Here is a 26,749-nt window from a genome sequence, read left to right as displayed (position 1 = left end):
TCTGTTCTCACAATAAATACAAGGAATTACAGCAAAAACTTCAAAATGTTCTAAACTCAGTTCTCCTTAATGTTTTGTAAAAGTTCTAGAGCTGAATATTTTCCCTAGAGGATCCTACAGTTTGCCTGTAATTTTCACGTGTGTATGCACCATCACTTGAGCAAAAATGAACACTACAGGTAAAGTAAGCAAATTTCTAAGCAGTATCCTGACTCAAACAGCAATGTAAATTAAAAATTCATATAAGAGATGTTTTTTTCCACCTGGAAGATGTTGGATTCACTGCCCTGAATTTAATGCCTATCTACTTGAGAAGATACAAATTAGGAGGAATGTAAGTTTCTTACTCTCTTTCTAACGTGAAATATCTTGCTCCAGATTAGGAAGCCATTAACTTTTATTAAAGCCCAAGATCACTGCATAAGCAAGCTGAAGGAGAAAAAATCTGATACGCACCAGAATTCCTTTTACTACAGTAAAGAGTATGACGTGACAAATAAATGCAGTTTTATATACTGAACTCTATAAGCTTTCCATTTTAGAAGTCTATAGAACAGGAATATTAGTCTGAACATATTGTGTTCATCACTGAATTAGCAAATTTTGAAAGAATACCACTACCTGGAAATCTCATAGCAGAAACTTCTGGACTGCTATGGTGATGCTTCATGGGAGATGCAGCTGAATTTTTTTTTTTTCTAGACTTAGAAAAGAAAACACTACCAATATCTCCTGTCATTTGGACTAAAATTCAAAAGAGGCACAAGGTTTGAGTTTAGAAACTAAGTACTGTAAGCTTTCATTGAAAACTAAATAGTCAGAAAAATGAGATAGGCACAGCCTCTCCATGCCTTTCCTACCAGTCATGGGGGCAACGATTTACTGTACAGATTAATGTTAAAGCACTAATTTCAAGAGATGGAACTGTTTGGTGGGACAGTGGGTCAGGAGTCCCTCTGTAATGAGAACAGCAAATAGTCACAGCAATAAGTAAGAGAGAAAATCTGAACAGCTCTTACAATGGGCAGAGCTATTTTCAACCTCCCTGTGTAAATTCATATCCATATTAGATTTTTCTTGATTCTTTATGACTTACATTAAAAAGTGCAAGGGGAGAGAGAAAACAGGATAGTTCTTTCAGTTCCTTAATATTTTAAATGTCTGCAATAAGTTCACTCTTTTTTCTTAAATACTCATCACATACTAACTTAATTCAATTAGTCTACCAAGAAGGTTTGTATTCATTCGCCTTCTATATGAAGATATCATTTTTATTAATATATCTCAGCTGACAAGATGCATTCACACTGAAAGTATTCAACTGTGTGGCATCTAAGAAGCTTCATGCACTCATCTGCAGTATGTTGAATGGATGGAGAAGCTGCAATGGAAGATGTGAAGGGCAGGAAAGAACAGCTTGGCAAAAACAGGGTACGAGCATCTGGCAAAGAGATCACAGCAGGAAAGGGTGAAAACAGATGGCAAAGAGGAAAGCATCCTAGAACACAAAGGAAAGGAGTGACAGGTAGCAGCCATGAGATTTGCTTCTCAAAGGTCAGAAACAACTGAGCCACTGAAGACCTACAATAGAAGAGTTCAAGCATCACAAATGATAGAATGCATTCTTCATGATAGTACTTATTCATGTTTCATCTGAAAATTTACTCATTTCTTGGATTGTCAGAGCAGTTTGACAGTAGTGTTACCAGCTAACAGCTAGAATCAACTGGGCTGTATCTGAGAGCAGTGATGAATCATTATAAGCCTTTGTACGACTTTGGAAATATGATTTTTCCTGCTTCATCTACTGATCCCTCACTATTAAAAAAAGAGTTCTTAGGCACAGCTCAGAAAACAAATTATAAAAGTCTCCTAGAGGAAGGAAGATTTAAAAGTAAAATAATCCAATAATTAGGATTAAGTAGGTTGGCCTTTGGTGACGGCTCAGCACAATGAACCAAATCATGTCCAAGGACCATTGAACCAAGGAATGGTCAAGGCTCTGGGAAGACGCCTCTGGCTCAACCAGATTGGATGCACTGGCCAGAACAAAACTGATTGCTACAGAATATTTAAAACATTGCTACAAAATATTTAGAAGTTACATCATTTTTAAATGCAGTAGAGGGATTCAAATTCCTTATGAGCTGAAGTGAAACAACAACATACACAAGAAGTTTATCCAATTATTTCCAGAACTACAGGTTCTTTGCCCCTAGATAATGCATGGCTTTTTTTTTAAAATGAAAAATGATTAATTTTTCTTATCAATTTACATTGCAGTATGTGGAAAATGAGAAGGAAAAAAAGGAGAATCAGGCAAGAGCAAAACAAAATCACACTCCTAAAGAATAAAGCTCTCTTCTCGAAAAGGAAATAAGTCACCTTCTCCTACCTCCTTTTTATCTCTGTTAAAAACACGTCTCTCCTCCTCTACAGGGCAGAAAAGCATAATACGGGAAATACTTGACATACTTCCTCATTTGTTTAATGGTGATGATTTAATGGTGATACAAAGGAAATTACCCATTTAATACTTTTTGAACATTTAGCTTATTATCCTGAATGAGTTTTCTCCCAAATGTTCAATTTATTAAAACAAAACGCATTTTTCTATGATGAACTGCAAAAGGGCAAGATGGCAAACTTCTATAATTAAAATCAGAGCTCTTCTCTGGCAGATATCGGTTTTAGTGCAGCTTAGTTTGCTGAAACTTATCACCGAGTCTCACTCTCTCAAAAGCAATCAGATTTTCACAAATGGATTGGGCTTTTTATTTGATAATTTCAATATTGCAATTTAATGTTGCCACTCCAGTGGCTTGCAATTTGATGTAAAGATGCAAGGTTGTAAACAGCTTTCAATAATTAGTTTCCAGGACCAATGGAAATTGTGCCTATAACAGAAGACCTGGAAGGGAAGTTAGAACATTCAGCAAACCAAGGCAACCACTTCTTTGCTGGTGATACTTGTTTTAATTGTTATGTATATACTGTGTGTTTAGCAAGGTGTTAGTTGTGTCCCTTCATAGGCTACAGTAGGCAAATAATCTCTTTTGAAGAGTAAAAAGCTGCCCACAGCAGAGAGGTTGGAATTAGATGACTTCAGGTTCCTTCCAAACCAAGCCATTCTGTGATTCTGTGAAAAGGGCCTCCACATAAGCGTGAATTCCCCATGGCAAGGTAATGGTACGCTGCACAAGTAACAGAGAGTAATGGAGCAGGACTGTGTCTGTGATCACAAGAGGCATGCACACTCAGTCATGAAACGGAACACGTGCTAGCAGGAACATGATATTGTAATCTAAATGCAGACGCTGCTCATCCCATCTCAGGCGGACGTACTGCTTGGTGCACTGTGTGATGCATCATTCAAACCCTCTCCTGCCATACAGCCCAACAAGCCTCACAGGAGGCAGCACACCTGCACTTCAGTTATAACAATGACATACTTCTGGTGATCTCTGGAAAGATCAGCTGCGGGCTCTTCAAAGGGCAAATAAGGAGTCAATCCTGGGTATACCTGCACAGGGGAGCCAGCACACAAAGAGGGTTGGAATTCAGCTTCTTTTATTTTTCCTGCAGAATCGCCTAGGATCTATAATTTAGACACAAAACTTTAATTCTGCCTCTTCTATAATCTGATTTACTTTATGCTTCATGTGTAAAATACACTACCCACAACCAGACTAAGCCAGAGCATTAAGGCCTGAGCTGTTTTCATGTCCTTGAGTAAAAGTATGAGTATGCCCAGACAGAAGGAGCCAGGAGAAAACAGCCAGCTTTACAAGGCACTTGACTGCGCGCTCCATTCCAGCTCCTCACCTGTCTGCAGATACTGTACCAAAGCAGAAATGAAACAAGATGGTACAGGATGCACGAAATGTGCAACTGAAGCAAGGAATGATTGCAGCCTTTTTGAGTCTTCATCCCATCTCAATTCACAATCCCTTTTCTTTTTGAAAAATTGAGGAGACATGCACTGTGTTAAAGGACATACTAACAAGAACAACAAAAAAATTGCTGCTGAAGGAGAGCATTTTCTGAAACAACTTTCACTAAGACCACTCCTTGGTCTTTTAGTTCAGAGCCCCATCACCTTGCTTCCTTCACAAACAAGAACTTTCTAAGAAAGCTGCAGCACTGCAGTGGCAAAGAGACAAGTCTGGAAGAACTCACACATTTCATATAGTTACACATAGTTAATTCATGCTGAATTATCTTCACTGCATAAATGCCTGTGCAAACGACAGACTTTAATAGGCCTTCAAAGCTGACACACTATTTATCACTGATTACATTTTTAAAATCAAAGTAACTATGCCTTTAACAGACATGTTTAGATTAAGACTGACACTAACTCAGTATATCAGTTTAAGTCACTTGCAATTATGCAGGTGCTTGGGCAGCCTGTATTTCTGTCAGTTAAAGCTAAATTGAGGCAGAGAGCCCATATCTGCACTGAATAACGAAGCCCTTGTCCCAGGGGACAGATACTGCTTCTCAAATGTAGAATATTCCCAACGTTTTCCTCTCTGCACTGTAACTGTGTGATCTCTTCTTGCTGCAAAAAGGTTGTCACAGTAATAGTGTAAGCATAAAATCTTGCTGAGAGTCTGTATAACAGCTAACATGCCCAGGAGGTCCAATAAAGCTTTGTGAAAAACTTCAGTTATACACATATGATTTCAGAGGTGTATCAATATTGTTTTAATGTAATTTTATATATATCTACATATAATCACTATGCAAGGGTTGATGCATGTCCATAATGAATTGTACTTTTTGCACATAGCTGGCTACCATTAAAAAAAAAAGAAAAAAGTTATCTTGATGAGTGATGAAAGAAGAAAAAAAAATTTAATTGTACAAAGGAGTTCATGTTATTTGCTGTACCTCACTAATATTCCAGTTTTTGAAGCACTCCAAATACACAGAGAAGTTCTCAGGAATTTTTTTTCCTGCTTTGTAAGAGTTTTACAGCATTTGATCAAACCTGCTGAAGTAAATTAGATGGCATTTCATGAGCAGCCAACTAAAAATGCTGAAGGCACAAAGGAGTTTTGATATCCGGGAAATCACAATTAATTTCAACTATATAAAATGGAATGGGAGGCTGCATGAACCATTTGTTATTTGTCACCTGTTTCATTTGATTAGAAACGTATGGTATTTATCAGTCCGTAGAGTGGAAATAGAATTTGCTGTAAATGATAAAGAATGTAAAAAGATTACAGGTATAATATACATACATCCTTCTTATCAAAGGGTATGATAGCTCTCACTTGGGCAGACTACCAAGTCTCTATATTATACTGATTTTTATTGTTTGGTGAGAAAATTTCTAGGTTAAACAGAAGTTAAAAGCTAAAACGTACTACAGACATTTATTTGACAATACATTTGACAGCACCCAAGAATAAGAAAATAAATTCTAAATACAACTCCACTGATAAGGAATTCATTTAAAGGAAGTTCTTTCTGAAATTGAACCCTTGTTTCCCACTTGAAGCTGATAATTTGCCAGTCAGTATCCAACAGACCAAGATGACTGCAGCTTTCCTCACCTAGACAGAAATTCTAGAAGAAAACCACCACTCACCTCATATCTACCAAAACAGTAATCAACAAGGACAGAAAAAAAATAATTCTATGCATGGAACAGGAGCTGTTTTGCTCATATAGGAAAAGGCAGAATCTAAATCTGCGATATTGTACAAATACTGACTGGACTATCCATTCAGTTATGTGCTGATAGACAGTTTTTTCTTTTTTTCTCTTCTTTCCCTGCAACTTAGCTTGGACTTATTCAATATTTTTTTGTTTGTTTGTTTGAATGTGAGCAGTCATGAGAAGGTACTCATCAGAAAATCAAACAAACTTCTGACTCAAAGCATTTGTATAATAAAAACATGACACCACTTGCTCACACTTTTCCCTAGATGAACACTGTGAACTACCTTTAAATACACATATATACAGTCCCTTATTACAAGAGAGGCAGCAGTAAGATAGGCAGGGTGGAAGGATAGATGTTCTAACAGACTAGGCTACATCCTGGCACAAGCAAAACTTGTCAAAAACCAAACTGAATCAACAAAAAACAAAGTAATAAAAAGAAATATAATTTTTAAAGTGCTGGTATTAATGAAATCATAATTAAAATTACTAATGGAATGGGTCTCATATTTTCATTTAATTTTAGTATGTCATTTATAGGCAGCCTTCAGACTACAGTGCACAGATGGAGGACCAACTTCACTAAGTATTTTACTAGAATCGCTCATTTTATTAATTGTGGATCTTGCAGTAATATCTAATCATGTAAAGTAAGATTAAAGATTCTGACACTCACTTCACAGGAACTAGCAAACAGCAATTCCCTCCTTTTTGTACAGATTAATAAAATATTTAAAGTAATTAAAGTAATTAAATTGCATATACTAAAGGATTCAAACTGTTAATTGCATATAACTAAAAAAAACATGTAACAATTAATAAACCACAGAGTCCTTGACATCACTATTTACATTCCTCAAGACAAAAACAAATGCAAGAATACGTGCCATTAAGCAACACGCAATCAACAACATTTTGTTTTAATTATCTTAGACCACAATTAATGATGGTTCTGCAGTTCATCTTTCTACTTTGATAGCTAATTAGACTATTTATGTAGATTAATTATTGATGTATTGGAATTCACTAATACATGTTTTTAACAAGTCTCTGCATAACACTGACATCAGTGAGGGGATCTGTTCACTCACCTTCCAGGTCCAGATTCTGTCAGGCTTACATGTTATTTTACATATCTGGGCAATTTGCCACAACTGATAAAGGCTGTGACATTATTGAAAAACTTCCTATCACCTGAGGATTTGCTACTCTTTGCATCTCTTGCCAAATTTAGATTCATGTGTGCACAGTCTTTCCTGATCCCATCTCTGCACATCTAGATATCATCCCTGTACTTTTCTCAGGCCACATATCCCTGCTTCCAGTGCCTGTACTTTTTCTTCTTTACCTCTGTTTGACCAGCAGGTCTTTCCTCAGCCATGTGGGCATCCTGCAGAGCAAGTCACTTCTAAAAAGCTTGTAGCCCTTGACTGCAGCATTCCAGTTGTGTGATTCATCCCACCACATTCCATGACAGCAATCAAGTCATCATTTTGTAACTGCACTGTGGTTTCCAACTCTTGTTTGTTTCCCGTTCTGCTCTGGTGTAGAGGCACTTCAGCTGGACTACTGGACACATTATCACTGTAGAGCTCTCCCTAACATCTTTGTGACAATTCATAGGTACTTCCCCATTGCTTCCTAAAGTGGCAGTGTTCCCTAGCTCTCCTCTGTCATTCAGATATACAACCTCTTCCCCAGCTGAATCTAGTTTAAAACTCTGCTAGTAAGTCCAGCCAGCCTGTTGCCAAGAACATGCTTGCCCCATAGATGCACCCCATCCAGTATCAACAAGGTCCTGAAGTTGCGTTCAAGGTTATAGAACCTAACATGAGTATAGGTGAGCTGTGAAACATTAAATTTATACTACAGGGGAGATTCAGTGAGAATAAATGAATATGGCAGGGGGCAGAGTGGGCTTTTATGTGTGAAACTGTTGTATTTCTTACCTCCAGAGCTTTCAAACGCTCCAATAGCAATTTTGTCTTTTCTTTTTCCTCTTCAGTGCTGTTGCTTTCACTTCTTGAATCTTCATCTGCTGCTGTGTGATTTTTTTCCATGCCTTCTTTGCATTTCCTACTGTCTTCTGACAGTTTTTCCTGAAACAATTTTTAATGCCATTACTCACAGGAAGAAATGAAGTTAACTATACAGCTATCTTCAGATCTCCCTTCATACAAACTAAAAAAAGACAGAGGAAGTTACTACTTATTGTACTTACTAAATGGAGTCACGAAGGGCTTGTTAAATATGCTGCTAGGCCAATTCAACAAAAATGTATACAGAAATGAACTACTACACTTACATTACACTTAGACTACTAATCTCTTTTTAATAGAATAACTTGAATTTTCTTTAAAAGTTGCAATGAAAATTGAACATACTATCTTTCAATGGAAACACTGAGATACAAAGTAGTTTATTACTAAGGAAAAGCAAACATCATGGCTGATATATTTAACTTTTTCATCATCTTGAGCTAATATTTGATCTGCTAAATATTGGGCTAAAAACCAAACTATTATCCAAATGCTGATTTTAAGATCCACGCTAATATACAACTGACAGCAAAATTTTTGGAAGTGCCCTCACTTCTTATAGGACAGTCAGATTGGGTATTATTAGCTGCTGCTGTTTAATGGCTGTTAAGTTTTTAAAAATGTCTATAAAAATCCTAAGATTGAATGCTGAATCGCTCTAATACCATTAATTATACATCAAAGAGCAAGTAAAATATGAAGATTACAAGCAGAAAACAAAAATTCTATCTAAGCAAAAAAACATGTACTTTTACAAAGAACCAATCTAACTTGAATAACTGCAAATATCTGATAACTCTTCAAGAGCAAAACATTGTCTTAACCAAAATCCATAAACACAAATGAATTACAAATCAGCACTGTGAATCATGTTTAGCCTCATCTTTTTAAAAATCGAGCTAGATTAGAAATGGACTACTAGCACGTTAGAACTTAAATTAAAAATCAGTTTTACAAGCTATGGGCTCACTCAGTGAATATTCTGACACCAACCATGAGACACAGAGCCTCAGAAAGTTTACTTCAAAGAGCCATTCCATCAGGCATCCGGCATTACTGTTGTCATGATCACAAAGGAATCATAAGTATAGTCATGTTTTATTCTTGCTTGCTAATCCCTGGCACAGTGATAGAGCATCCATAAGAGAGCCATTAAACCATTTTCCCTTCAAGTTATCTTGATGAGAGCATTTCAATGAACTCAAAACCTAATTTAACATAGGTACCTCTTTGTTGTATTTCAAACACAAACAGTTATTTTTAGGGGGGAGAGAGAGAGACGCATACTGGATGCGGCTCACATACGTAGAAGAGATAGAAGAAAGTATATATATCCTGTGATATTTCATCACAGAAGGGGGAGTACTGCAACTTCAATCAGAGTAAATCCCCAAAATCTATCACCTAAGGAAGTAACCCATTCATCTTCTAATTACAACATCTGATGAACTTGTCACAGTAGTGGCATATTCAAGAATAAATATCCTGTGATATCCTATGATGTGCACGAGAATATCTCTAAATATTTAATACTGTTACCTCTGCTTGAATGTGTTAAGTACAGCCCACAATTTACTAACAAACTAGTGTATACCATGAACTCTATCTGGAAAAGCTGTAGAAGAAATATAATTTGTGCTTAAAATCAAGTTAAGGGGAAGGTTTCAAAGGCTTTAGGTAGGACAGATTCCTGCTAATGTCAAAGAAAGCTGCTGCAAGAAGGAGGCAGAGAAGGGCAGAAGAGAGAATCTTCCAAGAGGAAATACAGATCTCCTATATGATGTCAATTAGTGAAAAATGGGATAGAACAGCTTGCTCTTTTTTTTCCCCTAGCTTCCTACACTGCTTGTGTTACCACTGTTTGAAACTTCCAAAACATCTCTGTTGTATGCCTCATGTACTGAACAATTAAATTCGGGCTGGATTTGCAAGCTGAAGAGTAATATACTCTCAGGTCAGACGTACAGAAAGGCAGAGCAAACGTTATCCTGCTGATCAATGCAGTTTCATTTCTATGAAGAGGTTCCAGGTAGAAACTGTACTCTGGCAGGAAGTTGGGCAGCAAAAATAATAGCAATGAAAGACAAACCACAGCCCCACTCTTGATCTCCCCAGAGCAATTAGAATTCAAGACTCAAGCCTATACTGATATGCGAACAGCCTGATGAGAATTCTACAGTAAAGCTTCATTGACATCTTTAATGTCAACAAAGAGACAATAAGAATATGAAATATTCAGATCTTTCTATAAGGAAACCAGGATTATGCTCCTCACTGCAGACCTGTTCCCACTGAAATTAATGAGAAACTTACTATCTAATCCCATCTTGCAGAAGCTTCTCAAGCTGGTTTAAACTGTTGCAGCTTTCCTGAAACCAACAGTATGGTGCAAATCTACAATGACATCCTACCCTGACCATTATTTCTATATACTCAGTTTGCTCTATAAATCAAACAAATAGTATACTGATGATGAACCCTTTGATCAAACACTGCAGGTTCTATAGCCAATAGAAAACAACAGATGAAAACACAGCTGGCATCCTGGAAATGGCAAGCTTTCTAGAATCAATGGGAAGATATAAATCACTGAAGACATTGATCTATGAAGCCATACAATGCAGCGACCTGACTGAGACTCATTACAAAGTTGGCTTTCAGTTAGTTGAAGTAGAAAATAACAATAAATTAAGAGAGCAGGAAATAATAATTTTCCTGGAGTATGTAGGAATATAAATAAACATGTAAAGCCAGTCTTGCCCACCTTTGAGAGCACTGGACAAGAAGGTGTTTCCACTTTTTATAAATAAAGGAATGACCAAAGTGATAGGAAAGATCATATGAAAACTTGCAAAAAGATGAAAGACACCAAACTAGTTATTTTAGAAACCACCTCCTCCTTTTTACCAGATAGGCAATAAGCTCAGCCTTTGGACCCAGCATTACTCACTGGGAGCTGAGTTCAGTGTCCTTTCTTCGAGAAGTCATCTTTCCAAGGAACGGACAAATGTCAAAGGGATGCTTAGCCAGCTATTTGTTACCTACTGCCACCTCAAAACTGTACTTTTAAAGTTTCATTGGTAATATCTTGGCTTGCCATTCCTTCCCTTTCTTCATTCTTACGTTGCTTTTTAGGAATTACAGCATACACACTTGCAAAGGTGGAAAAAATGAATTCTGTTTAAAATATTTCAATTTAATCTACAAAGTTTCAAAACAAGAAGGCTAGAAGTCTGATGATGCAAAGAATAATTAAAGAAAAAGCTCAAAAGAAATCTGTTCTAGATTTCCTTTTATACAATGAAAAAATGATCAGGCTTTAATTGGAATCAGGGCTCTTCTCTAGTAGTAATGACAAACACATTATGTGAAATGATCACATAGCTCCTCAGGCACCTCACATTCCAATTTTTCCTAATTTGCAATTTTACAATGCAGGAATCACCTATACAAATTAAAAACCTTTAAGAAAACAGAAATCTTTAACACCGTTAACCAAGCCGCCACAAGAGGAGATCTCACTGAACACATGAAAAAAACAAGCAGCTGCAGCACAGCCTATGCTATAGCTGCCAGCATGAGAAATGGAAAGTCTCTCACTGAGGAAGGAAGGACCTCATGCACCAACACAGGCCTGGAAACAACTGCACAGAAAGGCATCTGATAGTAGGGAGCAGAGAAGACAGAGGCAAGGCTTTTCTTGGAAGTTGCTTGTTGAAAAGATCTTTTTGAACACGTTAGAACACGATCATGATCTTTTTTTAACATGAGGGTTGATAAATGGTCACTGGAACAGGTTATCCAGAGGGTGGTGAATCTGAGACATCACAAAGTTCACTGGAGAAGTGGCTGCAGTAATATAACATGTTATAAATGAATCTGTACTTTACAGTACTGATTTAAACAGCAATATCTCCCAAGGTCACGTCACAAAATTCTGCTTGAGCCAAACAAGAATTTTAAAACGATCGAGATCTTTGAGATGCTGATTTTCTCAATGAGCATTTGATGATGACTTGTTTGTCTGGAAGTTGACAAGTAATAATTAGAAATGGCATCCTTACTTACAGATGCTAAAGATCATGCTCCTACGATTAACACAAATTCCTCCACAGAAGTGTAGCATTTTGGATGCAATATAGTAAAGATCTCTCAAACTATCTCCGTACCCATTTACAATGTCAGATTGTGATGCTAGAGTTCATTTTTTTTCTTTTTAAATTCCTTTTAATTCTTCAACTTCTGAAATGTATATGTATATACATATTGTATATTGTACATATATGACTTCATAAGGGTTACAAATTCTAATTATTCTGATTAATGCCTGCATTTTTCCAAATAGCACACTAAAGTCACACACATACAAGAAAAAATATATGTAAAACACATATTAACTTAGTGCTTATGATTGCTTAGAAACACTTCAGAAAAAACTGAGCATTTTTTGCAGATTATGTAGTCAGTGGAAGCATGCACCCCAGAATCCAGCCAGTGTGGAGCCCAAGCTCAGTGCTTCAAACCATTTAGCACTTCCCATGAACATGTCTCAGAAGCTTCCCCGGGCCTTTCAAAAAAAGGTAGGCACTGTACAGTGTCTTGGATTCCACTAACTCAATTGGTAATCCAGGTAGATTCCTTTAGTTATACTTTTAACACTTTCCTGCTGTCACAAAGGTATGCTGTTAACCTCCAAAACCTGAGCTGCAATTTACAAAACCATATGCAGAATTGTGTATGTGATAATAAATTCTAAATTTTGTTTCTTGCAAGGCCATTCTATAGTCTTGATATATTCATAGACTATGTACTCAGTGTATTTTCACTGCAGACCTCCTAGTGTTCAGCACTATTCTTCATTGCAAGTGAGCGATATGAAAAGAGAATGTTCAGACTGCCAATGTAGATAAAAATAGTAGATGAGAGTTTCTTTGTACTTGCACAAAAAAACAGCCCCAAGCTATGCACAATGAGCTCAATTTGACTGCACAAACTGAAAAAAGGCAGCAAATGCTCCAAGGACTACTGACTTAAAATTCTAAAAAGGTTTAAAATGTTTTCCAGCATCATCCTGCTCACCTTTCTCTCTCTGACATAATCTTTTTTCTTTTCTCATGATGAATTGCTTAATGTGGCTCAATGCCTCTGAAAAATGACCTTTGACACTTTTGCAGTACATTCTGATGTGTTTTATAACCTGTTTCATTTAGTCAAACCTTAAGTACAGAAAGGACAATTGTAAATTAAGTCAGAGCAATGTGAAGTAGGAATGATGAATTCACAGTCTCCAATTAGATGCTCCGTACAGGACCAGTTACTGATGTAACTTTGACATGAATATGGCTATCTGCAAAATATATTTTTTTTATTTCCTTTATTTGCAAGTGGCAGTGCGATTAAAACATGACCCATGTCTAGAAAAACCAAAAACTGAGTAGTTCATTTAAAATCTTAAAAAATTACATACAACCAGATGGCACAGTCTAAATCATTTCTCATACAAAGCTATTGAATACGACACGACTTTTACCCAGTTTACCTGTATCTATGTTTTCAGCTGTTCTCGTGTTTCATTTCCTTCCAGTGGAAGCACAGACTAAAACATAGTTTTGCTTTGGATAGAACATCAGCAAATACAATAATTATACATTTTTGTTTACCTAATAGCTCTTGTTCAGAAGAAGCTGACAAAAAATTGAAGAGAAGGAAAGGAATGCACGTATATCAGAATGTTTTACAGAATCATCCCAAACTCTTCACAGTTTAACATTACCACTGTCAGGAAAAACATAGAAGTTCTTGTTTTACATCTCTGGATTTGACTTACAGATCGAACGTAGTGAGCAATAACGCTCCCTAGATTAAATATGGGTGATGCAAAAGAGAACAAAGTACTTTATGTTTCTGATACGAGCCTCCTACCACTCGTTTATCAATCAAAATGTTCTACATATTATTTTTCTCTCAAAACATTCAATCTTACAGGCTATCACCCCTACTGAGCATTCTGTAATCACACTAGTAAACTTCCCAATGATGCTTTCATTGGCTTTTCCAAGCATCACAAATACGTATTTTAGACAAAGTTTGGATCAAGAGGACTGTAATAAAGAAAGCCTTCACAGTAATCACTAAAAAGTGAACTTAGCAGACCAGTAAGAGTAGATGGAATGTCCTGTTCAGAGGTACCCATCTGAAAGTCAGTCCAAGGTATCGAAGTGAGCTACTCCAACCTATGGCCAATTATTGCTGTTGATACCATCCCGGCTTTAGTAAACGGACACACGCATTATCAGCATCACCCTCCTCCCTGGCACTTCAGCTGTCAAAATCAGTGACAGTTCTGGAGTTGACTCTTGCAAGGTGGGCCTCAGGCATGGGATGGGAGGGCAATGCTCAGTGTGTTTCTTTTCTATCACCTTTTCCAAATGGAAAACTTCAGCAACGTTCAATAGCAATGACACTGGCAGAAAAAGAAAGGTATTTCAAGAGCTAAGCTGTTTCTTCCTCATATGTGTATATGTGATATTATGAGAATACACAGCAAGATTTTTTATGGAGGTACTCTCCTTACTAATTGGTTCGTTAGTACCATTCTTCAAGTAATCATCTTTTATCTCAGCAAATCTATAGGCAGCAGCATTTTAACTTTCCTCAATGAGTCTGTAAGTGCTAAACTAACTATACTAGACTATTAAAATACCTATCCTTGACTGAAGTGCCAGCAAGCCAAACTATTCTGAAAATTCATTTGGTAAATTTTATGTAATTAAGGCAATAGAATTACTCTGGATTTAAATTGCTAGAAAGAAGCCTATTTTTATTCCCTTTGCAACCCTTTCACATTTTGTTTTTAATAATGTCTTTTTACCACTTGGATGAAGGCCAAATTGCTCTTTTTAATGAAATGAAACGGTTCAAATGCTGTTTGTTGGTAGTGGTTTGTTTTTTTTTTCCCCACAAGAAAGTTCCCTTAGAACTTATACTTGTTGATCCAGTTTTCTGTACATGGTTTCTTTTGGGAATATCACAACTCTAAAGAACATATCTGAAGATGAGTATTAACAAATGTTTTAGAATGAGAGCAATATATTAACTGACTAGTTCACACCATGAGCACAGGTACTGAAGCTGACCTAAGAGACCTGGGGGATTTGGAAAAAAAAAAAAAAAAAAGTATATTACTACATAACCAGTTTTTTTTCCTTGATTAGTAGTGCAAATCATTTCCAGAATAAACATATCTGTACTGGTATACCGTTATGTCCATTCTTATGTTTAAATAATTTTCAAAGATAATGTGCACTTTGGCCCACAAAGCCAACTGTATCCTGGGCTGCATCCAAAGAGGGTGGCCAGCAGGGAGAGGGAGATAATTGATCCCCTCTGCTCTGCCTTTGTGATGCCCCATTTGGAGTACTGCAACCAGGGCTGGGGCCACCATCACAAGAAAGATGCAGAGGTGCTGAAGCAGGTACAGAGAAGGTCATAAGGATCACGAGGAGCACCTCCCCCACGAATACACACTGGAGAGATGTCTCTTGGGAGACCTCACTACAGCCTTCCATCACCTAAAGGAAATCTACAAGAAAAACTGCAGAATGATTCTTTAACAGGGAGTGTAGTGACAGGACAAGAGGGGATGGTTTTAAACTAAAAGAAGGTAGGTTTAGATTAGATATTAGGAAGAAGTTCTACACTATGAGCGTGATAAGGTACTGGAACAAGTTGCCCAGAGAAGTTGTAGATGCTCCATCCCTGGAGTGCTGAAGGCTAGGTTGGATGGACTTCGAGCAACCTGGTCTAGTGGGAGGTGTCTCTGCTAAGGCAGAGAGTTGGAACTGGATGGGCTTTAAGGTCCCTGCTAATCCAAGCCATTCTACGACTCTATGGCTTGACCTTCAGCCTTGGAATACCAAGGAACACAAACTGGAATTCAAATGATTGATATAAATGGTCTCTATTATTTCTTATTCATTATCTTCACTCAGAACTAGGTAGATAAAGATGGTTCTTATTACTGGCTAGATCCTCTTGCTCAACCAGAACCTTTTCAGTATTAGCCCTGGATGGGCAATCAGGGTTAGGTCAACAAAACACTTCTGCAATCTGACATGGATCCAGATAGACTTGGGACAGGCCAGACTGTCTCATTAAAATCTTTTGGTCAAGTGCCAGGAGACAGACTTCAGACCTGGGAGCTCTGCGAGCAGCCGCCAGATGGAAGCTGACAACAATTCCATGGGGATCCCACTGCTCCGTTCAGAGTCAGAGCTGGGCTGGAAGTAGAACTGGGTGCCACGGGAAGTACACTGCAGCAGGCCAACAGATTGGCCTTTGTATTCAAAGATTTTGGCATCTCTCCACACAGCAGAAAGATTATCTGAAAACTAATAGCTGCTGTGAACTCCAGGAGGTTACTGCAATCTCTTAGGATGACTAAGCAGTGGTATGTTAGAGCCATACGTTTTTCTCACATACAATCCCTGAATTAAGGAAAGGACAACCATAAGAACACCATTTAGGGCAAGATGCAGGCTGCAGGTAACCTGCTGTGCATAAATGAGAAGTCTTTGTACATATTAAGATGATCTTCATCTGTTGGGCTGCGAATCACCTCCTCATCTTGTTTTCCAGAGTGTCTATGAATTTGTTATGCCTGTTTCATATGTATAGGGTTCAGCTATGTATATGGTCTGGTTTTTGTGCACTCATTCAAAAATAAATAAATAAAAATATCTAGAGGAAAGATAAAGTAAAAGGTAAAAAAAATACACTACTACTATACTGTCAAGGAAAATATAAGTGGAGAATTACAGTAATTATAATACATAATAGAGTCATCATAGCAGTCAATCTTCACTAGTTGTTTTTATGGATATATATAAAATCCTGGGAAGGCGAGAGCAGCTTGTTTTCTGAGAAACACAGACATACAAAATGCAAATTTCAGTTATAAGACTTCAGTTATGCTAAGCATAATTCCATTACTTTGTTGCTGTATTACAAACAAATCATCAAAAGGGGAAAACTATTTGCACACAAGTTCCTTACAACAAAACTGTAGTTTTGAACAGTATTATGAAGAGCACATCACCCTCCTTTGGGGACAAGAATCCAACCTCAATTTAGTTAAATATGGGAACAAAAATTTAACAGAATCTCTGCACACTGGTGGAAACTCACCAGAATTAAAACCTGAAAGGAATTACTTGTTACAGAGCTGGTCCTGAATTTCTCTGCATGGAAAAGCAGAACAAGAGCAGGTCCTCATGTTCCCTACAGTCCAACAATTCTAATGGAGCTCCCAAGAGTGTGGGAGGCTCCACTTCAGTCCTTCCCTGGGAGGCACAAAACTGCCAGGCTTTGCCTTGTAATATTCTCCTTTGTACATGAGGGGATCTGGCTGATGCAGTCTCCTGTGTGCACTTCTATCCCAGAGATGTGAGTTTAATTTTAACGATATATTTCCTCTCTGCAATAGAAGTTGGCATTAAAAATTCTATGTGGATTTCAACTAGGGAATTCAACTAGTGCCATTTTTCCAATTCAAGACATGTCCCTTCTATAAAATGTTACACATCAGTGGCCTGAACATTAAACTTGCATAATTTTGTGTAAAGATAAAATTATAGTGCAACAGATACAGGTTTTTTTCTCATGATAGAGCTGTTGACACCAACGTCTGTCCAAGTTTGAAGTGACAGCCCCAACAACTGTTCCACATTTGATTCACACAAAACACACTGACAACAAATCAGGTTGATCTGGCCAACATTGCCACCTGAAATATGCCTGCATCATTCATGTAGTCTCACCTCACAGATGCCTATTTCAGAAAGCAACTAGCAAAACACTCCAGGCTTCACAACTCAGAGATGAAGGTCTTTTAGAATTGACATTATTTTATCTTTGTATTGAAGTTATCAGTATCAAGAGTCATTGCAAGTCTTCATGATCTCCTCTCCTACTTGTAGCTAAGGCAGGCACATGAACACACATTTACATCTAGCAAGAAGGCAGAAAATAGACCTGAACTTTCTTAAGCACAAAGACACTCCAGTGAAACTGTAGCATGAACAGATTACTGCCCTGGTGGTGATCTCCTGCAAATGGGACAGATATTCCCCGTGGGGCTCTGTGCGCCATTCTTAAAACACTGAAACCTATGAAATCCTCCCTCCCGACCAAACCACCACCACCCAGCCAGTTCTTACTTGGCTTGAAGAGTCCCTCTAAATTCCTAGACTACCACTGTTCAAACTTTCTGCTACCAGTTAGAGAGTTTAGTCTGATGGGTGCCAAAATGGACAGAGGGACATGAGAAACGACACTTACCACTATCAGAAAGATATGGAAGGAATCAAACTCCTGCTTTCAGTTACACCCAGGGCCAAAGAAACCTGAAGCATCCAACTATTAAGGCTACCCATAATCCCCATTCAGTCTTACAACCAGACTGCTTGGTGATGACTCAACAGCAGTGACCTCAGAATGGATTCATTCTCCTCAACAAATTCCTTAGCACAGACACTCAGGGATGACTGGGCCTATCATGTTAGATGGGGATGGGGTCAGACTGCACAAAAGCCAGGATGTCAGTTCCCAGCAGGGGAAAGAATCTTCTCCCCACTGCAGTATTCTTTTAGATAGTTTACTTCAAAGAAGCACAGTGGGGCTCTGAAAAGGTTGCAAAGGCTTCAGTCATGAGTACTCATTTCCCCACACCAAAAATTCTCTCCTACATTTTTTAATATATGACAGGACAGCTCCACTTGAAATTGATTCATTTCCTATTAGAAATATAGTAACAGTGTATAGTATGCTGAGCAAAAGTTTGGGAGAAATATGCCTTTTTTCAAGTCTACCGAAATACAAAAAGTCTTTTTTTACTTTTCTTTTTCTACTCATTATTTGGCTATAAGTGCTCCTGTTATCAGAAACAGCAGTTCATACACATTGATGTCATCTTAAATGCACCTGAGAGTAAAAAGGTATGTTGCTATCACCTTCTTATAGACAAAGGTAAAAAAAAATAGACAGATGAAGTGTATTTCCTCAAGGAAACAGAAACATTTGCGTCAAAGGAAGGAATCAAAATCTAATCTCCTGAATACAGTGCTTGAAACAGCAGATTGTCCTTCCCCTCTGATGCCATGTCTGTCCTGAGCTTTACTGCCCAACCTGACAATTCCAGAATTGTAACAAATCATGAACTTACAACAAACACTCTTCCTCATCTATTTTGATTACTGTACACTGACAGAAAAGCAGTTCAAAGAGAATCTGAAAGGCAGTGAGTGATCTGTAACCAAATAAGACTCTAGATATTTGGTAATGTGATCGAGCAGGGAACTGACTCTATTTTTTGACATCTAAAACACAAACTTAGGAAGAAGAGTTTGCAGTGGTGCTTGTTTTAGCTTTCTGGATTGAAGTACTGCTCACAATTATTTCTGCAGATCACTTTCCCTGTAAAATATAGTAGTAGCTTGAATGACTGTAGTAGTAATATGTAAGGTATTGGTTTGGCCTTTCAAAGTTTTACTTGTAGCTGGATAATGCCCCCTTGAAAAATAAAATCTCATTCACTAGAACCCTTTCAACATATAAACACATAAGCAAGAAGTATGATGGTTCACATGAATTCAAATCACAAGTATTCACATCTACATTTATGTGAGCGTTCATTATAAATGTTCCCAGCGTTATTATTATGCAAAACGGTAACAGAGAATCTTATTTACAATCCTGCTTCTATAGTCATTTACCCTAAAGAAATCCCATCATCCATCTGTAAGTCTAGCAAATTAAATTCCCATAGGGCAGCTAGCTCTATGGAAGGGGTTAGAATGTTTTGCTAAAAGTAAGAATCTTGACAAGACATGACACAATATTGTAACAATACTGTACAATCTAGGCTCTATCTTATTATTATTCCTCTGACATAATCACTGTGCAACATTTAATGTTCATTAGCAACAATATTTATTCTGGAGTCAGGCTTATTGATATTATAATAAGAACTCAATTTCATAAATCCCAGAACTATAATTAGATTTGTAAAAAACAAATATGCAGACAATGGTCAATAGATCAAAAGCATTTATTGCACAGATGTATTCAGACATTAATTTGAACAGAGTACACACACTAAAGCTAACTTAGCGTGGTGTCAGACAATATGGGGCATATGTTGATAAGTCACAACAGACATCTCCTGGCATGTCCTCATTTGTTACAAAATACATGGCTGTGAAACAGCACTAAAAACTGATTCTCAAGAGTACTGAGTGGAGATCGTATCGTCCTCATTACAGAGAGCAGGTATCATTCAGAATACCTTGTACAAGGTAACTGCATGATTATGAAGGATGGCTTTAAAAACAATGGTACTATTTAGAGATTCAGTGAGTTCTGTATCTTTGTAAGAAGATGTGTGTGTGTGTGTGTATATATACATACATACATATATATATACACACAGCATTTGGAGATCATGTCAAAAAAGTCTTTTTTCCTGTGTTAGCTCACATCTATACTTCACTTTATAATATAGGATGATAATACGGTTATCACGTTCCCAAAAAACCAAATATATCAGGGTATAAAGAAACTTTACCAAGGCTGTATATTCAAGTTCTATTTCCATTTGTGAATTACCCCTGTAAGTACATCAAAAAGTGGTCCAGGCATATTTGAAAGAGATATAAATGAACAGTTTCTATTGCAATACTGGTTTTTCTTGCCAAACCTGGGATCAGATTTTGTAACAGAACTCATCACACATTTAGATTATACGTTTGTTCATGATTTCCACAGTTGATTTCAGTAACGTATTCATTATTTTCACAATGCTTTACTAATGTTTTTCTCATTTCAGATCACAGATTTTTGGCCAACTATGTTTTGATGAGTGTTTCAGGTATTATCTTCTATTACACATAGTTGTTGCCTAACTCACTGCATAGTTTTTGCTTCATCACTGAGTAACAAACATACAATAAACGAACCTATTTGTAGCCTACAAAGCAGTATAAGGGCTGAAATGCACTGTTTTCCATGTGAACAGAGCCATCCCTTGAAATGGAAAAAGAAAACAAATTCTTCAAAAATAACAAAGGGAATGGGAAGATGAATAATTCAAAGATACATTCAGAAAAATCACAATGCTCATGGAAATGTTCCATATTTTTACCTATTTTACTCATCACAGACGGGTACACGATGCAGTACATGAGCTATTCCTTCAGGAAAGGGAAAAGCATTGCTTCTGAGTCATGAATTAGGAAAAGGAATTCATAAGCAAAGAAAACCACATATTTGCAATAAAAAGCTATGAGAATTGATAAAGTACAAGCTGACTTAGTTGCCATGAGTAAAATTAAAACAAGCAGTAAAACTTCCCCAAGAACAAGAAGAGAACAGGAAGAGAAGAACATTGTTATGCAATGCAAAGCACAAGATTAAAAACAATTCTAGAGTAACAGGACCCTAAAAGGTCCTTGGACAGAGATGGCTATACTCCATCTAACTCTGGTCTGAGGAATGAGCCCCAACTATTACCCAACAGCTTCCAAGAAAAGCTCATGCCTGGAAAGAAATGAAAAAATATTAGAGAGCAATGTGTTAGGTGGAGGGGGCTCTCTGCTAGAGCTGAAGGGAAACAATGAATTGCTTTTCATGTCACTAACTGGGCAAAACCTTTTCTTGTGATGGACTGAAAAGAAGCACACGAGATTTTACACTAAACACACTATTCTCGTGACTGGTGGGTGACAACAAGTGCCTGGGCCAAAGAAAAGAAAAAAACACCAAAGAACAGAAATCCTTTCTCTTTTCAAAAACTATAATGCAAATAAATCATGAAGGAAAACTTACACTGAAATATACAAATACTGAAATTGGAAAGATCAGTTTAATTCCCTTTTAGGGCATCAGCACATGCATGAAATTTCTACTTTCAAGAAGATCACACAGCTAATAATTTTCTGCTTTTAGCCTCCAAAGAAACCTACAAAACACTTCATCTTGACTGAAACAAAAATAGTATTTTTCCTCTCTTGTTGCAAGTTCAAAAAAAAAAAAAAAAACAACAAAGAAATTAAAACCTAATTGTAGTATCACCTTACTGTGGTTTCCAAGGTAAAACATTGTATAGAAAAGCTGGCAATAAAATGTTTCATAAACAGTGTGTTACAAGCAGACAATCAAGGAATCCACCCAAGGTAGAGCACAGAATCAATGCACTTCAGAATACCCAGTGTAGTGGCAGGAGTGAGCAGAGAACTCAATCAAGAGGAGGGAACTGAAATGAGTTTTGGTTTCACATTCCAAAAAGGCAGCAAGTAAAATACAGATGCTTTCATAACCAGTTTCTGAAAGCACAATGTTCTATATTATCAGTTCAACAAAAAGTTTAATTCATCCTGAAATTAAATTTTACAGGCTATCATTTTACCAAGAAAAATTGATTATTTCGGGAGGTTAACTTAAAAGATTTTTTTTCCCTTCAATCCCAGCTTAAAATGAAAATTCAATTATAGCAATAAATACTTCTTAATATACATTTTTGTTTAGCTATATCGCCATATTTTTGCTCCTTCTGTAGGAAAGGACTAGTAACCTTTTGAAAAGCTTCTTATCAGAAGGGTTGATGCCCTGTACAGACTTTCACACATGATTTCAGCATTTTATATCTTCATCAGAAATGCTTATTCTGTTTATAAAGATAAAGCACAGACCGCCTTCAGCAAGTGCTTTTTAAAAAGGACTAATGTGCAGAATATCTGATTATCTGGGCAGTAGATCATACCTGTTTCCAGAGACTTTCCACCACCAGAGGCTTCCCACCACTTCAGATTCACTGCTTCCAGAACACAGCAGTACACTAGAGAAGTGTACAACCCTCCTTTCTTATAAGCATCACAAACTGACCAAATACCATACAAAAAGCTCTGAAATCATTGCTTTCTTAAAATCTGTCCTGAGACACTTTCCCTCTACCCCAAGTGAGGCTAATAAAACACATGTACCACAAGCAGTAAGAGGAAATTTTGCAGCTTGATATGGAAACCTCAAACTCAGTAAGAATATGAGCTGATAAAATTTTCCATCCTAATGTGAAGGTCAAGTTGTCAAAAGCATCTATGTCTTCTAATATGGAATATAGAATATATTACTTAAAATAACAAACACTTCAAGAAAGTCTTCAAACCTAGTTTCACTGTCCCATGAAAGCTCAGAAAGTAACAATTGCAGATAATAATGTCAATAAAAACAAAAAGCCTTTGATTATGAGAGAACACCTGGAAAAATGTAGATGGTATCAGCAACCATTCCTAAGTATTTGTAACAAACAGAGGAAACACTGTCCAACACCTTTATCTCAGCAGTGAGACTTCTGTTTTATAGAACTTTTTCTATTACAAGAAAATAGGTAATAAGTCACTACTACCTGATATGCCTTCATGATATTTACAGTTCCTTCTCCATTCTGGCCTGGGGATCCTTGGCTCTGTAGCAGATTTCTCACCGTTTCCTCCATTCTAGAAAATGAAAATATTTATATAAGTCAACTGCATGGAACAAAATTTAGAGCTGCATTCAGTGTTTTTGTTCTTTACAAGAGCCAAGCGCATCCATGGCTACCATGAAATTAATATTTAAAGGAAATCCTGGCCTTATAATGTTCTCAAACTCCATGTTATGAATAACACATTAAGAGCACTCTTTTATCTCTGAATATGCACAGTAATTAGGTGCATTGTTAAAATCCTACTGTAGATCAGTTACAAAAATTAAAAACAAGTATTAGCAACAAGCTCACCTTGTCAACACTATAACCAAACAACATGATAAAATTACTGTCATTTAGGAACAAAATCAGTCAGATTCAAAAAGAATCTGCTGTGCTTCTAGCCAATTGTCAGCTTTGTGCAATTTAGACAGACTGTCAAATACATTACCAGTATTTACTCTCTTTGATAGGTGCAGCAGTGTGTGCCAGTACATTTGTTTATGGAGGCACAGCTGCTCAATACATTCACCTCTTTGCCCTTTCAAAGGGATGTAAAAAGCAAGTGTTGTCTACAATCTGGTATTACCATCTCAGGAAAACATAATCAACCTTGGTTCCATCAGTGAAAAGAATGTTTGCACTCTCATTTTGGAAGGTGCTAATGGCTACCATCAAAAGCTGTCTTTGATCTTCCTCCATTCATTGAGCATGACAGAGCTAAGAACAGCACTAACCCTCCTGAACAGAAGGAGCTCTGCTCCTTCAGACAGCAGGACCACTGTAGGAACTAGAGAGGTCAACCAAGGTAAATTAAATCCTATAGGCAAAGTGGATGTCACTGAGAGTGATCGCATGTCCAGTCCATGGGACTGAAGCAGGTTTCACCTCTGCAAGTATGGGTAACAAGAGGAAGAAGATCACAACAGAGCAGCAGTGATGGACAAAGCAAGGACGAAGGAGAGTTGGAGGGTTTCAAGATAGAAGTTGGAAAAGTGACATCCAGCTGCAGCTCCTAATGCTTCTCCCTCATCCACATTCTCACTCCCATGGCACTTCTTCAGCTGTGCAGAAGCAAATTTTCCTCATCTCCATTTTCACATTTTCTGTTCTTTTCCTTGAAGCTGCCTCAGTCTGGAGACACAGCTGGAAAAACAGCCCGGCTTGGAAGAGGGCCTGGGAAGGGACAATGCTATGGGCTATGTGTGAAGTGACATGCAGGCAAGAGAGGAGGATTAACACCTTGCTCCACATTGCCACATAGGCTGCACACCAGCAGCCTTGAAAAACGCTGCTACTCCCAGGCACATCAGACTGGAAACTGCCTGATGCTGTTCATTTCTGCGCTGCCTGGGGAAACTGGGACCTTCTATGCACCATTCTCTGCAAGTGCAATTGAGCAGAAGAATTATTCACAGCATATCATATTTTTTTTTAATATTTTTTCTAAGGTAACAATCCAGTGAGACAGCAAATATTAGCTAACTGCTCTGGAGAAAGGCCAATAGCATTATCTTTATAGAAACTATGTCTGCCTCAAAGCCTTTCTGCTCTTTCAGTCTTATCAGAATGAATGGTGTTGGCTAATTTAGCAGTAATATGATGGTTTACTGGGTTTTCTCCTTGCAAGTCAGCCAGCTATGCTGCTTCTTGAGAACCTGATGCTGTGAAGTATTCATTCTGCCAAGATGCCCACTGACATTTTCCTGATTCGTACGATGGGTTTTTTGTCATTGATGTGCAGACTTCTACATTGCCAGAATGCCCACATAACAGTTGGACCATCTGTTGACCGAATGCGAATAAAAATAAGCCAGGTCTAATCTCTAGTGCAGACAGTGGTGCAGTTTTTCAGTTATAAATTGCAACCATTTCTGCTCACAGGCTGACCTTAATCACACTGCTCTTACACAAAAGAATACATCTTTTTGGTTCATAATGTTATATATTTAGTCCTCACTGAAATATTTCCTTTCTTCATATACTTACTATTTCGTTTTTTAAAATTGATGACATAGTATAATTCTTATTGTCATTACTATGTTTCTATATATGTACAGAAAGTTTATCCTACAGAAAGCTAAACAAAATTAATAATTAAAAATCAAAGAAAGAGTGGGTTCCACTTTCACTAAAACGAGACCGTTTTCCATTTAGGCCTAATAATATTAATGAAAATGAAGTTTAGTTACATATCAGTATTACCAATAACCCAACTCAGAATAATCTTGAAAACTTCTTGAATTCAATATGTCATTTCACCTTCAATCACATTCAGGTGTTCAGGACAACAGACCTGTCCTATCTAACTGCCTTACAGTGTCTGGTTCGCACACTGTCTCATGTGCCAATTAGAAATAGCACTGAGCAGCACATAGATTTCTAAACAACAGAATACAATTTGCAACATGACAAAGCTCTCATTTAAACACAGTGCAGTCTTCTTGTTTTCTTTGCTGCTATTATTACACTTTTAGAACACTGACAGTCATGCAGCTGAACCACAGCTATAGCAGAGATACCGCCCATGCTGTCATGTCACTATAAAAGCAGCAAGGAGAGAAGATCTTGGTATCCATGGAGCATCCCAAAACAGAAAGAGCAAACCAGTTTCTGTCAAATATCGTGTATAAATATGCTTACAGTCAGATTTACTGTAGAGCTCTGATGAACAGTGCGCATGCAGCTCACAAGCTGCTGCTTCTTCACCAACACCCCAGTTTGCCATTTTATAGTTAGGATTGCTTAACCAAACATGGCACAGAGTAATAACTGAGGCTTGCTTCCCATAAATCAGAATCTCTGGAGCCTGAATTAATGGCACACTAATTAAAAAGTGATTGCTACATTACAAACTATAACAGTTTCCACAGTATTAAAGAATACAGAAGTTGTAAACTGAACATAAAAAATTATAATAGCACGCTTTGTTCCCTGAACAAAGCTTCCAGAGGACATGTACATTTTGGGAGAGAAACACTTCAGGAAAGGCTACCTCTACACACCACAGGGGACCTTTCCCCCTTCTGGTAACCACTAAGGTCACCTACTCTTATTTATGGCTCTAATATGGTGGATGGACCCACTACAGCATTAAGCACTTGCTTATCACAGCCAGCATAGCTATCCCCCATGCATGTATTCTGTCTGCTTACTGGCTGATGCTAGAAAACCTGTTTTGTCAAGGATTCTGTGTACCTTACATAACTATCAAGCTGTTACAATCTGCAAAAACTCTCTCTAAATCTCACCATTCTGAGACATTCAAAAAGTCTACTTTTTTCAATCACTTTAAGAACATTTATTTTTCCCTTTTTTTTTTTAGTGTTAAGTGTCTATTCATCTGAAGTATCTCAGTACCATTAAAATTCCTCTTACATCTATTATTTGAATAGAAAATTGAAGTTTTCTTTAACTGAAGTGTTCCTTTCAATTCATTAAAAAAAAAAAAAAAAAAAAAAAAGATTTTCTTCAAGAGAAAAACAAATGAAACCCATGCTTGAGACAAGATTTA

At 37.3% G+C, this 26,749-nt stretch overlaps 1 protein-coding gene across 5 annotated transcripts in view; it reads right to left on the bottom strand.

The window, feature by feature from the left end:
* Positions 1-26,749, bottom strand: part of NCKAP5 (NCK associated protein 5) — a 337,371-nt gene that overhangs the window by 103,731 nt on the left and 206,891 nt on the right. For all 5 annotated transcript variants that reach the window (XM_042877826.1, XM_042877827.1, XM_042877829.1 and 2 more), the window contains exons 6-7: positions 23,176-23,266; positions 7,629-7,778 (exon numbers count right to left, since the gene is read on the bottom strand). In XM_042877826.1, coding sequence (XP_042733760.1) covers positions 7,629-7,778; positions 23,176-23,266 — 241 coding nt within the window. The remainder of the gene's footprint in view (positions 1-7,628; positions 7,779-23,175; positions 23,267-26,749) is intronic.

Source organism: Lagopus leucura, unplaced genomic scaffold (genome assembly GCF_019238085.1).
Source record: "Lagopus leucura isolate 7727_CA_CO unplaced genomic scaffold, USGS_WTPT01 Super-Scaffold_100019, whole genome shotgun sequence".
Lineage (NCBI taxonomy): Eukaryota > Metazoa > Chordata > Aves > Galliformes > Phasianidae > Lagopus > Lagopus leucura.
This window is presented reverse-complemented; position numbering and strand designations above follow the sequence as displayed.